Source organism: Schistocerca nitens, chromosome 2, assembly GCF_023898315.1.
Source record: "Schistocerca nitens isolate TAMUIC-IGC-003100 chromosome 2, iqSchNite1.1, whole genome shotgun sequence".
Classification (NCBI taxonomy): domain Eukaryota; kingdom Metazoa; phylum Arthropoda; class Insecta; order Orthoptera; family Acrididae; genus Schistocerca; species Schistocerca nitens.
The window spans coordinates 1,052,554,875-1,052,568,917 of record NC_064615.1 but is presented as its reverse complement, the minus strand read 5'-3'; the positions used below and the strand labels follow the sequence as shown (position 1 = coordinate 1,052,568,917).

Sequence of the window (14,043 nt, the reverse complement as noted above, 5' to 3'; positions counted from 1 at the left end):
ATGAGAAAATCCTTAGGTAATCAATATATAGAGAAAATCTAAGTCACTCCTGGGTTTGATAAATTATTCCTGCTAATCAGTTCATTCACACAGCCCATGCATACGTTTACAAGTTTTCTTGAACAAGTAGGTTTAAAGAAGACACGTGTTACAATGGCATGTCCACAAACATGGTTCACTGCCTTTTTATGCACTTTTGGTACATTCACTTAATTGTTTATAATCAGATACCCTGAATTCTATACCTGATTTTTTGAAATAGTAAGGTATTCAGCATTAGCCATCAACCTCTCTAACTTTCACTTCTTCGGCACCAACAAACAAATTTTTACATTCAGCTCTCATGTGTGAAATTATTAAAGGAAGTTCGCACGGTGTAATTTTTCACTGTCTTTTGTTGAAACAGCATATTTCTTAATATTCACATTGTGTGCTCAATAATGTGAAGTCCTGAAAAGGAATGAGTAGCACAATGTACACCTTTGCTATTATATTGTTATCACTTTTTGCACAGTAATACCTGAAAATTCAGTCATAAAGTTTTTGATGAAAAATTGTATTGCCTTGCTGAACTGTTTTATATTTTGTCAGCAATGGTTAACGATAGAATTAAACACAATTTCTTTGCAAATATTAAAATTATGGATCAAATGAATCAATTACTATTTCATTAGAATGCTCCTCACAGCAGTATTAGACGTGAGAGACTCATAGGTCTAAATCATAAAACTGAAGTAGACTGTATTGGAAGAACTACTTGTATATAATCTTTCTGTTAAGAGACTTAAAATCTAATTCACATACATTATTCTAAAGCACTTAAACTTGAAGGGCAAACAAGCAAATAATTTTTACAGGCTTTTAATATATTACTTATATATGACTAACTTAATTTACCTCTACTTTACTTTAGTTAAATATTCAACAACAAGCCCACTTAAGTCCATTCCAGAAGGGTTCCTGCATTAACCCTTAAGGGATATGTGGGCACAATGTAGTTACACTACATTATGTAAATTGAATACTTTGAATTAGCATAGTCCCTGTTATATCCTACATTTATGACTGAGTGTTTGTAGTAATTCTTTTAAACAACAATCACTCAGTTCACCCTGCACTATTGTAATGAATTTCCTATTCATTAGCTACAAGTCTGAAGTCTTTGTAGAGAGAAATATCTTGAGACTGGAAGGAGTTCTCATCAAATATAGAAAATAACAGTGATATCAATGTGATCTAATGTCTGTAAATGTTGTTTAACCTGATCAGAATTGTTACACAAGGCACATGGATGATATCCATGCCTTTAAAAAGTTTTAGTGTGTCCTACTGGTTGGCCATGTTATTTCCCTGGAAACATAATTGTCATATAAAATTTCATTTTCTTTTTCCTGGGAAATGCAACATATATAAATGTTTCAAACAATGCTGCTTTACTGCTGTCCTATCAATGTTTTACATTTAAAAGGATGAATAATTTTACAACCTTCATGCCATCATATGGAACACATGGAATGATTCATGTAGCTGTACAGCTTCAGTTTTAATATTTTGAGTGCTGTACACATGACATAATAGGAATCAACACATCACTTTTTTTTAGCGGTGAAGTTGGCTGGCTGGTGTAATGTTCAGTGGCAGGCATAATGACCTCATTCAACTGTGACACTACTTCCAGAACAAAGTACCTGAAGAAGATGAGAAATGCATATAATGTCAACGTGAATATACCTGAGTATTTTGGTAACAATATTCTGGAACCATAGGAAACAAAGCAGTAAACAATAACTGGTATAGAAATCTCTAGTATTATGCTGAATCACATGAGGGACTTTTGTACTGTGAATGGAAATGTTGCTCACTTATAGGTGGTTCAAAATAAAGTTCTATTTATTCCCATACCTTTTCAAACTTTTTTACATATTAATCCTCCACATAATACAGTCACCTCAGGTCCAGCAAAAGCTTCTCAAAAAGGAAATACCAACTGAATACTACGTCAGATTTTTAATAACACTTGGCAGGGATAGAATAAATTAGAAAGACCAACTTCTTCTGTGCCTTATAAACATTGAATGTTTTTGTTAATTTCCTTCCAAAACCATCAGGAACATCACAGATCAATGAACTTAAAACCACAATCTCCACAGGTGAGGAAAGTTGTAATCTCTGCAGATAATTGTTTTGTGGAAGAATATTTAGAAAACAATAAGTTTACACACTGTATGAATATCTGGATCAGAAAATCCACTGAAACAAGACTGGTATTACTATCACTTTGAGGGAACAATTACACAATTGTAATCTGACTTTTACAGAGGAAAAAGCCTAATGAAGATATGCACAATTTGTTCAAAACATTAGGTAGCGAATAATGTTGGATTGAAAGGAAACTTGGAAGTTTGGCTATTAACTTCACACATATTATCAGAAATGTTTCTGAAAAATGAAAATTTAAAGCCATCACAAGCACAGTGTGTATGAACTGAAGAGAGCTACTATGATGCAATACACAGATTGAGATATGTAAGTGACAGAGGGGAACTATTCAGTTCAGTGTATGAGAATGTCCACCTTCAAAAGTTGTGACCTGCAAAGAAAGCAACTTTCCCCAATTTCTGATGTTAAAGAGTGGCACACGCATTTGTATACTTGAGATAAATTTCAGTATATCGACGGATCAGCGGCAATTGTTGACAAAAGGCCTGTTTTCCGCTGGTTGGCTGTTTTGGAGGGAGCTCCTCCGTGTGCCGCTAGAGGGCCGTGCCCCCGCGCGGGAGGAGAGCGGGGGCTGCCGCAGGTCACAGTGTAGTGACGTAGTGGCTGCGCGCCAGGCGTACCAACACGACACTCTGCTGGGGACCCTGGCCACCAGTGGGAGGTCAAGCAGTCGCAGGCAGTGCCACTGGGCCCCCACCCTCTGGGTGCTGCTGTTGTTGGCATTGCTTTGACTGCTGCTGTTGCTGGTGGTGGTGGTGCTGCTTTTGTTGTTGTTGTTGTTGCTGCTGCTGCTGCTGTTGTTGTTGCTGTTGCTGCTGCTGCTTTTGCAGTTGCACTACCGATGCATTGAGGGCAGGGGGTGGTGGAGGTGGTGGAGGGGGTGGTGGTGGTGGTGTAGGTTCTTGCAGTTGTTGCTGCTGTTGTTGCTGTTGTTGGACCTGCACAAACAACACCACAAATAACTATGTAGAATTTTCATAGCTGCCAAGTATACAAATACTAATTTTTGCATTAGTAATAATAATTTTATTATGTTGTAAAAGTGAGTATACAATAATATTGGGACATGTATTAGACACACTGCTTGTTGCCATAGGTTGCAGAGCAAGAACAGTAAGTACCGTAGACAGACAAATGTCAAACAGAACACATGTAGCTATCAGTAGGTTAGCTTTCAAGAACTATGTGAAATGTTTTATCACAATACTCTTAAAACCCGAGAAAATTTTTCACACAATGAAGTCTTTAAATGTTAATTAAATTTTGTGTTGATACTTGACAGGACATGATAACAATTTTAAATGTTGTGCAAAAGCTGGTTTATGATCAACTGCATAATATTTTTCAGAAAATCAAAAAAAGTGTTTCACATTTCATAAAGCGCTAGAAGTTTATAATCCAGATGACTTGACACAACGCAAAGAAAGAAACAAAAATATTGGTTTCCGGCTTCATATTTTCCACAGCATTGTAAATACAAGAACTGATGCCACCATTAAATTTCCACAGGTCTGCAAAGGTGAATGGTGTTGGTATTATTACTTGTAATGTCAAAGAGTAGCGGAAATTACTGGTGATCTCACTGGAGTAATTGAAAGATCCTGTACATAATCTGCAAATGATGCTCACGTAATATTTAATTTACTGTAGGTCCCTTAAGAACTGAGCTGTTCCCATTTACTGGAAGAAAGCATGAATATTGTTCAACTACAGGAAAGACTATGAAAACTGGTTCCCTGAAATACCTTTGTATGAACTTTTAAAACCATTTTCATTTTTATTCTCATTCTCTAGTGCAGGCTATTTGAGTTATGACCCATTGTAGGGTCAGGGTCTTCGTGGATAGATACCAAGCACTTGTTATGTAACTAATTAATGTTATCTCAAAATATTATTCTGTATTGTTTTAAGTGTTGCTCAGTCTTGTAACAAGTTGGGAGTAAGGGAATTTACCAAACCATTTTGTTCCAGAACTTAATATGTGTTGGGAGTTGTTGGGATGTGGTAGGTAGCTCCTCATGATACTATTAGAAATGTGATTACATCCAACATTAAGTTGCAATAAATATTGCAAAAGAATGAAGACACATAAATGAAATTCATGCTGTATGAACCATTGTGGGGGTTGTTAATTTGCTTTCAAAGTGTATATACCATAACTCTTACTATTTGTCAACAACATGCACCTGAAATCATGAACTGCTGGAAGAGCCAAATAAAGTGACAGAGCACTATACTATGAATCACATTGTTGCTGAATAATTTGACATTGCTTCTGATGCTCTGACATGAGATAAACGCGATAAACAATAGAAATGGATACAGCTCTTCTGTTGGAAACACAGTGCGCCTGTTGCAATGGTGAATGGACTTTCTCTGCCTGGCTCATGACTGTGCTGTTGTCAGCACTCATCAATGTGATAGTTAAGTGCCGACAGAGAGGAAATGTTAATTATTTAGTATGAACAGAAGCAACAAGATGGGACTAGCATTTTATATTTTTGAAGTGCTTTCAGTTGTTAAATAACCATACAAATGGCTGCCAAGGTTGAAAAACTGAACTGGATATCTAATGTGTTCTATGATCGGATTCAAAATTTTTTGAAAGGCAGAATACAGCTTGTTATGCTGGATGGATATTTATCAATAGGCACAGAAATAAAGTACAATATGTCTCTGGGAAGTCAGTAGTTGCTAAATAAATTAGTATCATAATATAAAGATTGATAGCTATTGAGACAGGGACTAACATAAAGCCATGCACTTCATGGAAATTTGATAATGGTCATAGTACAGCTGTCATGAGCTGCATTTTGATAGCATTTTTTTGCCAGACCAATATTTAGGCATATAACACTGTCATCTGTGGCATATACTGTGCACGTATACATCCAAAAACATGTCCATAAAGAATAACATCTTCATGATGGTTAAACATGAATTGGAAAAGATTTTATACATAACAGATTGCTTGAGGGAGACATGCGTGGTATCTGTGACTGATGATGGGCTATATGCCTGAGTACTGGTGTAAAAAATGAATGCTTTTGATGTGTAGCTCATGGTATCCAACAGGATGTCCTTGTTCAAATAGATAAAAACTGTGAAGCACTCAGCTTACAACATTTTTGTAAGTGCTAAGTTTGTAACAAACTGTACTGAACTGGGCAAACAGACAGATGTATCATTTCAGCATCAGTCTGAAGAAAGCCAGAGATGTGTTTCATATTTACTAGTAACAAGTGTGCACAAAGTCTTTCTCATTAACTGTAAAACACGCATGGGTTATTTGCAAGCAGTTATCCTCACCTCCTCTCTCCACACACACACAAACTATTTTCAGTGCAGATAACCTTTAGATTTAGAGATTTAGATAGTCAGCTAATTGTTAAAAAGAGTGACCAATAAGACATGTCCTTAATATGATTTTAAATTGGTTGAGATACCCAGTTTCTTGGTTCATGTTACATGGGAGCATTTGAATACCATTGCATCACTGCTTGTCCACTACAACCTTTCTTGACAAAGGAGCAAAGTCTACAGGAAAATTATTTTTGGAACTTCCAGGCATATTAAAAGGGTGTGCCAGACCAAAGCCTGAATGCGGGACCTTTGCCTTTTGGGAAGAAGTTCAGTCAGTACAGAACTACCCGAGTATTATCTACAATTCTTCCTCACAACTTTACTCCTCTCCTACACTCCATGCTTCATGGAATTTCTCCTGTGAACCACGACAAGCTCTCCTGGAAGAAAGGATCTTGTGAAGCCATTGCATAACCACAACCCATGGGATTTTTCTATGTTTTCTTGGAAATATCCCCAGTCTGTTTCTGTAAATTATTATTGTCATTTGTGTAATGCTACAGTAAATCACAGTTTAGCTGAAACTGATTTTAACTGTCAGTGACACAAACTATTAAGGACTACATCTACTGAGAAGCGAGTGCAAGAATTCCAAGCTACTTCAAGAGGCCACTGCTAGATGACCACTTATCTGCTTCTACCAATACCCTTAGCAATCATTTCTGCTGCATACAAGTTTTATTTAATTGTAACACCCCAGAAGATATTTCCTTAAGACAACAGGAAACGAAAATATGCAGAACAAGGCAGCAGGTCTACAGAATGAGATATTTTAAAAAGAAATACACTTCCTAATCTTCTGCAAAATATGTTTTCTTTTTAATATTACTATCATGTCCCGCCAAGCACTGATGGAAAATTCAGTTAATGTTACAGTGAGATATAGATATGTGCTTCTCAGTTAATTTATCTTCGTGTTGACTCCATTTTAACAAGTTATCCAGCTGCCTACCAAAGAAATTTACACACAGTGTTTCATGTAGAGTATGAGAATTAATGTTCACAATTGGTGCTAGCAGTCATTGTTGCTTGTCTGGAATTGTATAACATGAGGCTTTGTGATATTTGGATTGAAATTGTTTGTTGTGAACCAGTTTTAGGCATGTTCAGCTATCATCTGAGGAATCTTTGGTAACATTGACTGCAATCACTTCATTAATGTGCTTGTGTCTTCAGCTAAAATTCCAGTTTTTAAACATTCCTTAAAGGTAATTGGAAAATCATTTGTGAAAGTTCGGAACAAAAGCAGACCAACATTGATTCTTGTGGACCCCAAGCAGAGTTTAGTTTCATGCCTGTTACACACTCTGTCAGTGTGACTCTCTGCTTTCGTTTATGAAGGTACAACTCTATACATGGATAAGGAATGTCATTAATGGAATAACACATTATTTTACCAAGCAGAATTAGGGGTATACAGCAGGGATCTATAACCCAGTCCCTCATATTCATCTACATCCATACTCTTCAAACCACTATGATGTGCATGACAGAGGCCACTCACCATTGCACCATTTACTCTGTTCAAGCAGGAAGTCTAGGAAGAATGATTGTTTAAATGCCTCTGTGTGTGCTGTAATTAATCTAACACTGTTCTTGCAATTCCTCAAGGAACAATATTTATGGGTTGTGGTATATTACTAGCTCCAACAGTTCAAGTGGGTTCTTAAAACCTGGTAAGTAGGCCGTCTCAGGTCAGTTTGCATCTCTCTTCATGTATCTGCCAATGCAGTTTCTTCAGCATCTCTGTGGCACATGGGTTAGACAAATTTGTGACCATTTGTGCTGCCCATCTTTGTACACATTCATTAACCTCTGTTAGTCCTATTTGTTACTGCTCCAACACGCAGTGTTCTATGTTGAGTTGCTTCCCCTTATGTAAGCAATCTCCTTTGCAGACTGGTTACACTTCCCTAGTATTCTACCAATCAACCAAAGTGTGTTCCCTGCCTTACCCATGACTGAGCCTATGTGATTGTTCCATTTCATATCCCTACAAACTGCTACAGCCATCTATTTTTATGAGCTGACCAATCCATTTATGATTCATGGATTTTGTAGTTGTAGGATACTACATTTACTCATTTTGTCAAGTGCACAGTTTTACATTTTGGAACATTTATAGAAAGTTACCAATGTTTACACCACTTTGAAACCCTGAAAAAATCCAACTGAGAATCTGTGCAGTTATTTTCAGTCAGTTCTTCATTGAGTGAGAAGTGCCTGACTTGCCGTAGAATTGTTAGTTCCGGGGTTTGGTGTGATGGATGTAGTAGTTTTTTTCACTGGGGGGACTGCAGTGGCGTGGGTGTTGGGAAAGTGGATCAGGCTCATCAGTGGTTATGTAGGATTTGCAGCAGAGATAGGAAGATAGTGGAACAGGAGGGGAAAATTGCTGCCCTTCAGGCTGAGCTAGATCAGGCTAGGGAAGATCTGGACAGGTTAAGGAGGGAGAAGGGCAAAGAGAGGTGGGAAGTGGCAACAGGTAGCAGAAGGAACAGGCCTAGAACTAAGTCTGACAGTTTTGTGGTGAATGTCAAAAATAAGTTTGACCTGTTGCTTCAGTTAGAAACTGATGAGCCTCAAGCAGAGGTAGGTGTAGACAGCAGACAACAAACTTTCAATAGGAAATTGAAAAAGAATGTAGGAAAGTTATCGAAAAGGAAGAAAGTTTTGTTGTTAGGCAGTTCTCATGCCAGAGGTGTAGGCCAACTTCTGCAGGAGGAATTAGGACCAGAATACCAGGTCACAAATTTTTTCAAACCAAGTGCTAGTCTGGATCAGGTGACAGAGGATTTAGGTTCACTCTGTAAAGGATTTACCAGGGAAGACACCGTGGTTATTGTGGGAGGGCCAGGGAACAGCATTGACAGAGATCCTGGGTACAGTATAGAGTGTGACCTGGTAAAGATTGCGTCGGCATCGAGACACACCAATGTTGAATTTGTATCTGTCCTGAGACGTCATGACCGGCCTCATTTGGACTCTTCTGTTGGGAGAGTTAATTTGGAGTTGGAACGGCTGCTTGGGTCGGGTGCGGGGGCTCATATTGGTGTGGTTCCTGTTGATTATCTCAGTAGGTGGGACTATACCAGGCACGGCCTACATCTCAACAGGAAAGGGAAGGGGAAACTGGCTGGGGTAATAGCAGGAAATTTAAGGGGGGGAGGCACTGCCATGAATGGTAAAATACCAGTGGTTACAGGTGTTGGAGCAGCACCTTTTTTAGGATAGGTAAGACAGAAAGATGTCAAGTTCTACGAGAGGTCAGGATTGAAACAAATCTTCAGTTTAGGAAAGAAATTAAACAGCACAATTCTAGCACATTGGATCACCAATCACAGCTATCAATTATAAATTTTCACCAATCACCAGAAATTTTATTTCCACCAAGTTGTAGCTCAGTCCTAGGTAATTGCATTGATGAATTAAAGTCACCCAACCCAGTTGACATAATCTGCCTCTCTGAACAACGTGTGACCACTGGTATAGGAACTAGGCCTAAGCACAATGAGAAACTCAGACAGGAGAGTACTGCAAATATTAGAATAAGGAAAGGTTCTCATAAAGGTATAATTAAAAATAATGTAAGTATATTTCATCAAAATATTGGGAGTTTAAAGAATAAAGTAGATGAGCTTCTGGTTTGTTTAGAAGATTTAGAAGCTGAGAATGAAATAGATATACTATGCCTGTCTGAGCATCACATTGTTACTGATATGGATAAGGTAAATGTAAGTGGATATAAGCTCTCTGCACATGTAATGAGAGAAAATATGGAGAAAGGAGGAGTTGCCATATATGTCAAAAGTTATCATTGTGCAAAAAGTATAGAAACAAAAAAGTTTTGTGTAGAGAAACATATAGAAGCATGTGCCTGTGAGCTTAAATTAAATAAAGGCACATTTATAATTGTAACTGTATATAGGTCCCCATCAGGAAATTTTCATCTATTTCTGAAAAATTTGGACTCCTTGTTGTGCTATCTGTCAGACAGGGGGAAGCAAATTATTATTTGTGGGGACTTCAATGTAGATTCTCTGAAAGAGGGTAATAGGAAAAATGACCTTGAAGTATTACTCGGTTCTTTCAATATGACACCCGTTATTGATTTTCCTACTCGGGTGGTAAAGGATAGCAGCTCACTGATAGATAACTTCTTTATAGACCAAGATAAGTTTAACCAGATAAATGCTCAGCCTGTTGAGAATGGTCTTTCTGATCATGGTGCACAGCTAGTTACAATATATGACATAGCTCCATTCAGCAATACTAAACAGTCCTCCAAAGTGGTACGTTCAGTCAACGATTTAACAATTGCAAATTTCAGGGAAAGCCTACAGCAGTTAGACTGGGATGAGGTGTACCGTGAACCTGATGCCAATTTAAAATATAATTTATTTCATGACATTTTTGTAAATGCATTTGAAAACTGCTTCCCCAAGAAAATAGTTAAATATACTCGTAAGAAACCTGGTAAGAAACCATGGCTTACTAAGGGTATAAAAATATCTTGTAACCGCAAAAGGGAAATGTATCTGACAGCAAGAAAGAGTAGTGACCCAGAAACTATCAAAAATTATAAAAACTACTGTGTTATATTAAGAAAAGTTATTAAAAAATCCAGGAGTATGTGTATCATGTCTGAAATCAGCAACTCTGATAATAAAATTAAAACAATTTGGAATATTATTAAAAGAGAAACAGGTCAACCAAGAGCAGAGGAAGACAGTATTACCATCAAATTGAATGAAAACTTTACGAACAAAAAGTCAGAAGTTGAAAATATTTTTAATAATCATTTTCTAAATGTTGTGGATATAGTAGGATCCAGGTGTTCATTAGAAGATGCTAGGCTGTTAATGGAAGAGGCCATACCTATGCAATTTGATACAATTGAAATCTCACCCACTTCTCCCTTTGAAATTAGGAAAATAATAAACTTGCTTAAAAGCAAAAACTCACATGGAATTGATGGCATTTCCAGCAAAATACTAAAAGCTTGTTCTCAACAGATAAGTAAGATTCTCAGCCACCTGTGTAATAGCTCTCTGGAACAGGGCATTTTCCCTGATAGACTGAAATATGCTATTGTTATACCTTTGCATAAAAAGGGGGATAGATCTGATGTCAACAATTACCGTCCAATCTCCCTTCTAACAGCTTTATCCAAAATTTTTGAGAAAGTAATGTATTCAAGAGTAGCTTCACATATCTGTAAAAATGAAGTACTAACAAAATGTCAGTTTGGTTTTCAGAAAGGTTTTTCAACAGAAAATGCCATATATGCTTTCACCAGTAAAATTTTGAATGATCTGAATAACCGAACACCACCCATTGGGATTTTTTGTGATCTCTCAAAGGCTTTTGATTGTGTAAATCATGAAATTCTGCTAGACAAGCTCAAGTATTGTGGCATGAGTGGGACAGTGCACAAATGGTTTAATTCGTACCTAACTGGAAGAGTGCAAAAAGTTGAAATAAGTAGTTCTCGTAACATGCAAAGATCAGCACATTCCTCAAACTGGGGAACTATCAAGAATGGGGTTCCACAAGGGTCAGTCTTGGGTCCTTTGTTGTTCTTATTATATATTAATGACTTGCCATTCTATATTCATGAAGAGGCAAAGTTAGTTCTCTTTGCTGATGATACAAGTATAGTAATCACACCTGACAAACAAGAATTAACTGATGAAATTGTCAATACTGTCTTTCAGAAAATTACTAAGTGGTTCCTTGTAAACGGACTCTCACTGAATTTTGATAAGACACAGTACATACAGTTCCGTACAGTGAATGGTATGACGCCATTAATAAATATAGACCTTAATCAGAAGCATATAGCTAAGGTAGAATATTCCAAATTTTTAGGTGTGTCCATTGATGAGAGATTAAATTGGAAGAAACACATTGATGATCTGCTGAAACGTTTGAGTTCAGCTACTTATGCAATAAGGGTCATTGCAAATTTTGGTGATAAACATCTTAGTAAATTAGCTTACTACGCCTATTTTCACTCATTGCTTTCATATGGCATCATATTTTGGGGTAATTCATCACTGAGGAATAAAGTATTTATTGCACAAAAGCGTGTAATCAGAATAATAGCTGGAGTCCACCCAAGATCATCCTGCAGACATTTATTTAAGGATCTAGGGATATTCACAGTAGCTTCTCAGTATATATACTCTCTTATGAAATTTGTTATTAACAACCAAACCCAATTCAAAAGTAATAGCAGTGTGCATAACTACAATACTAGGAGAAAGGATGATCTTCACTATTCAAGATTAAATCTAACTTTGGCACAGAAAGGGGTGAATTATACTGGCACTAAAGTCTTTGGTCACTTACCAAATAGTATCAAAAGTCTGACAGATAACCAACAAGTATTTAAGAAGAAATTAAAAGAATTTCTGAATGACAACTCCTTCTACTCCATAGAGGAATTTTTAGATATAAATTAAGAAAAAAAAAAGAAAAAAATATTAAAAAAATAAAAATAAAAAATAAAGAAAAACAAAAAACACAAAAAATAAAGTTGTTATATTAACTTAAGTATGTTGTTAAATTAACCTAATTATGTCATGTATTGGAAAATTCGACTCGTTCCACATCATTACGAAATATCGTATTCATGATCCATGGAACTAGTATTAATCTAATCTAATCTAATCTAATCTAATCTAATCTAATCTAATCATCTGTGAAAAATCTAAGGTTGCTATTAACATTGTCATGAACAGCAAGGGGCCCAATGCACTTCCCTGGTGCACATCTGAAATTACCTTTACATCTGTCAATTAATCTCCATCAAAGATAACATGTTGCATCCTGCTTACCAATTAATCCTCAGTTTAATCACAAATTTTGCATGGTGTCCCATATTATCATACTTCTGATAACAAGCATAGGTGTAGTGCTTACTGAAATACAATATGCAGCGCCTCTGTTGTTAAGAAGAACAATGCAATGTTCCTTTAGGCATGCATGGATGTTTGAAAGAACACTGCATCATACTTCTTAACAACAGAGGTGCTGCAGTATCTAATCTATGTACTAATACCAGGCAGTAACTTTCAATTAAAATGTCCTCCCCTGTATGGAAATTACATAATGTGTGCACGAGTACAGGTTGTTACTAGGAACGGTGACTTATGGAAGTTTCGGTATGGCCATGAGTCGTGCATGGATAGCCAAAGCAGTTAAGGTGTCTGTTTATGTAAAGTGGGAAATCTGGGTTTGAGTACTGATGTGGCACGACTTTTCATAGTCTTCATTCGCTTGTACATATGATGATTGTTCATATTGACAAATGTGAACTCGTTTCATGTACTTAATCAGTTGCTTCTCAGAAATCAAGAAATACTGTATCCACACACATCAAAAAAAGTTTTGCATCACGCCAGTTCCCAGAACTCCTGAAGACAGACGTTCACTGTGGATATTGTATCACAGACACAGTCTCTTTGACTGTTCAGATATTTCACTAAACACACGCAAAGATGTAAACAACCACGCATGAGCAGTGCCCATTAGACAGAGGGGGTACGACAACCAATTAGTTCCAGTCATTCCACCAGGAAGGAAGTACATGGCTCATATTGTCTGTACTTCAACCATGCCTAGATGGTTAATACCACGGTTCCGTCATGTCTGCATTTTTACTTTGTGCCAGGAAGTGCTCTCAACAAGGGAAGTGTCCATGCGTCTCGGAGTGAACCAAAGTGATGTTGTTTGGACATGGAGGAGGTACAGAGAGACTTGCGATGACATGCCTTGCTCAGGTCACCCAAGGGCTACTACTGTAGTGGATGAAGCTGGCAGTGGCCGAGCGGTTCTAGGTGATTCAGTCCGGAACCGTGCTGCTGCTACGGCCACATGTTCAAATCCTGCCTTGGACATTGATGTGTGTGATGTCCTTAGGTTAGTCTAGGGGACTGATGGCCTCAGATGTTAAGTCCCATAGTTCTTAGAGCCATTTGAGCAGTGGATGACCGATACCTACGGATTATGGCTCCGAGGAACCCTGACAGTCATAGGACATCGTGTTACGACTCAAACTGTGTGCAATAGGCTGCATGATGCGGAACTTCATTCCTGATGTCCATGGCAAGGTCCATCTTTGCAACCAAGACACCATGTTGCATGGTAAAGATGGGCCCAAGAACATGCCGAATGGACTGCTCAATATTGGCATCACGTTTTATTCATCAATGAGTGTCACATATTCCTTCAAACAGACAATCGTCGAAAATGTGTTTGAAGGCAACCCAGTCAGGCTGAACACCTTAGACACACTGTTCAGCAAGTGAAGCAAGGTGGAGGTTTCCTGATGTTTTGAGGTGGCAAATATGGGGCCAACGTATGACGATGGTGGTCATGGAAGGTGCCATAACGGCTGTACGATACGTGAATGCCATCTTCCAACCGATAGTGCAAATATATTGGCAGCATGTT

At 37.6% G+C, this 14,043-nt stretch overlaps 1 protein-coding gene across 1 annotated transcript in view; it reads right to left on the bottom strand.

The window, feature by feature from the left end:
* Positions 1 to 752: 752 nt before the first annotated feature.
* Positions 753 to 14,043, bottom strand: part of LOC126237404 (cyclin-dependent kinase 5 activator 2) — a 331,564-nt gene continuing 318,273 nt past the window's right edge. The window contains exon 3 of the mRNA XM_049947497.1: positions 753 to 3,158. Coding sequence (XP_049803454.1) covers positions 2,883 to 3,158 — 276 coding nt within the window. The 3' untranslated portion in view covers positions 753 to 2,882. The remainder of the gene's footprint in view (positions 3,159 to 14,043) is intronic.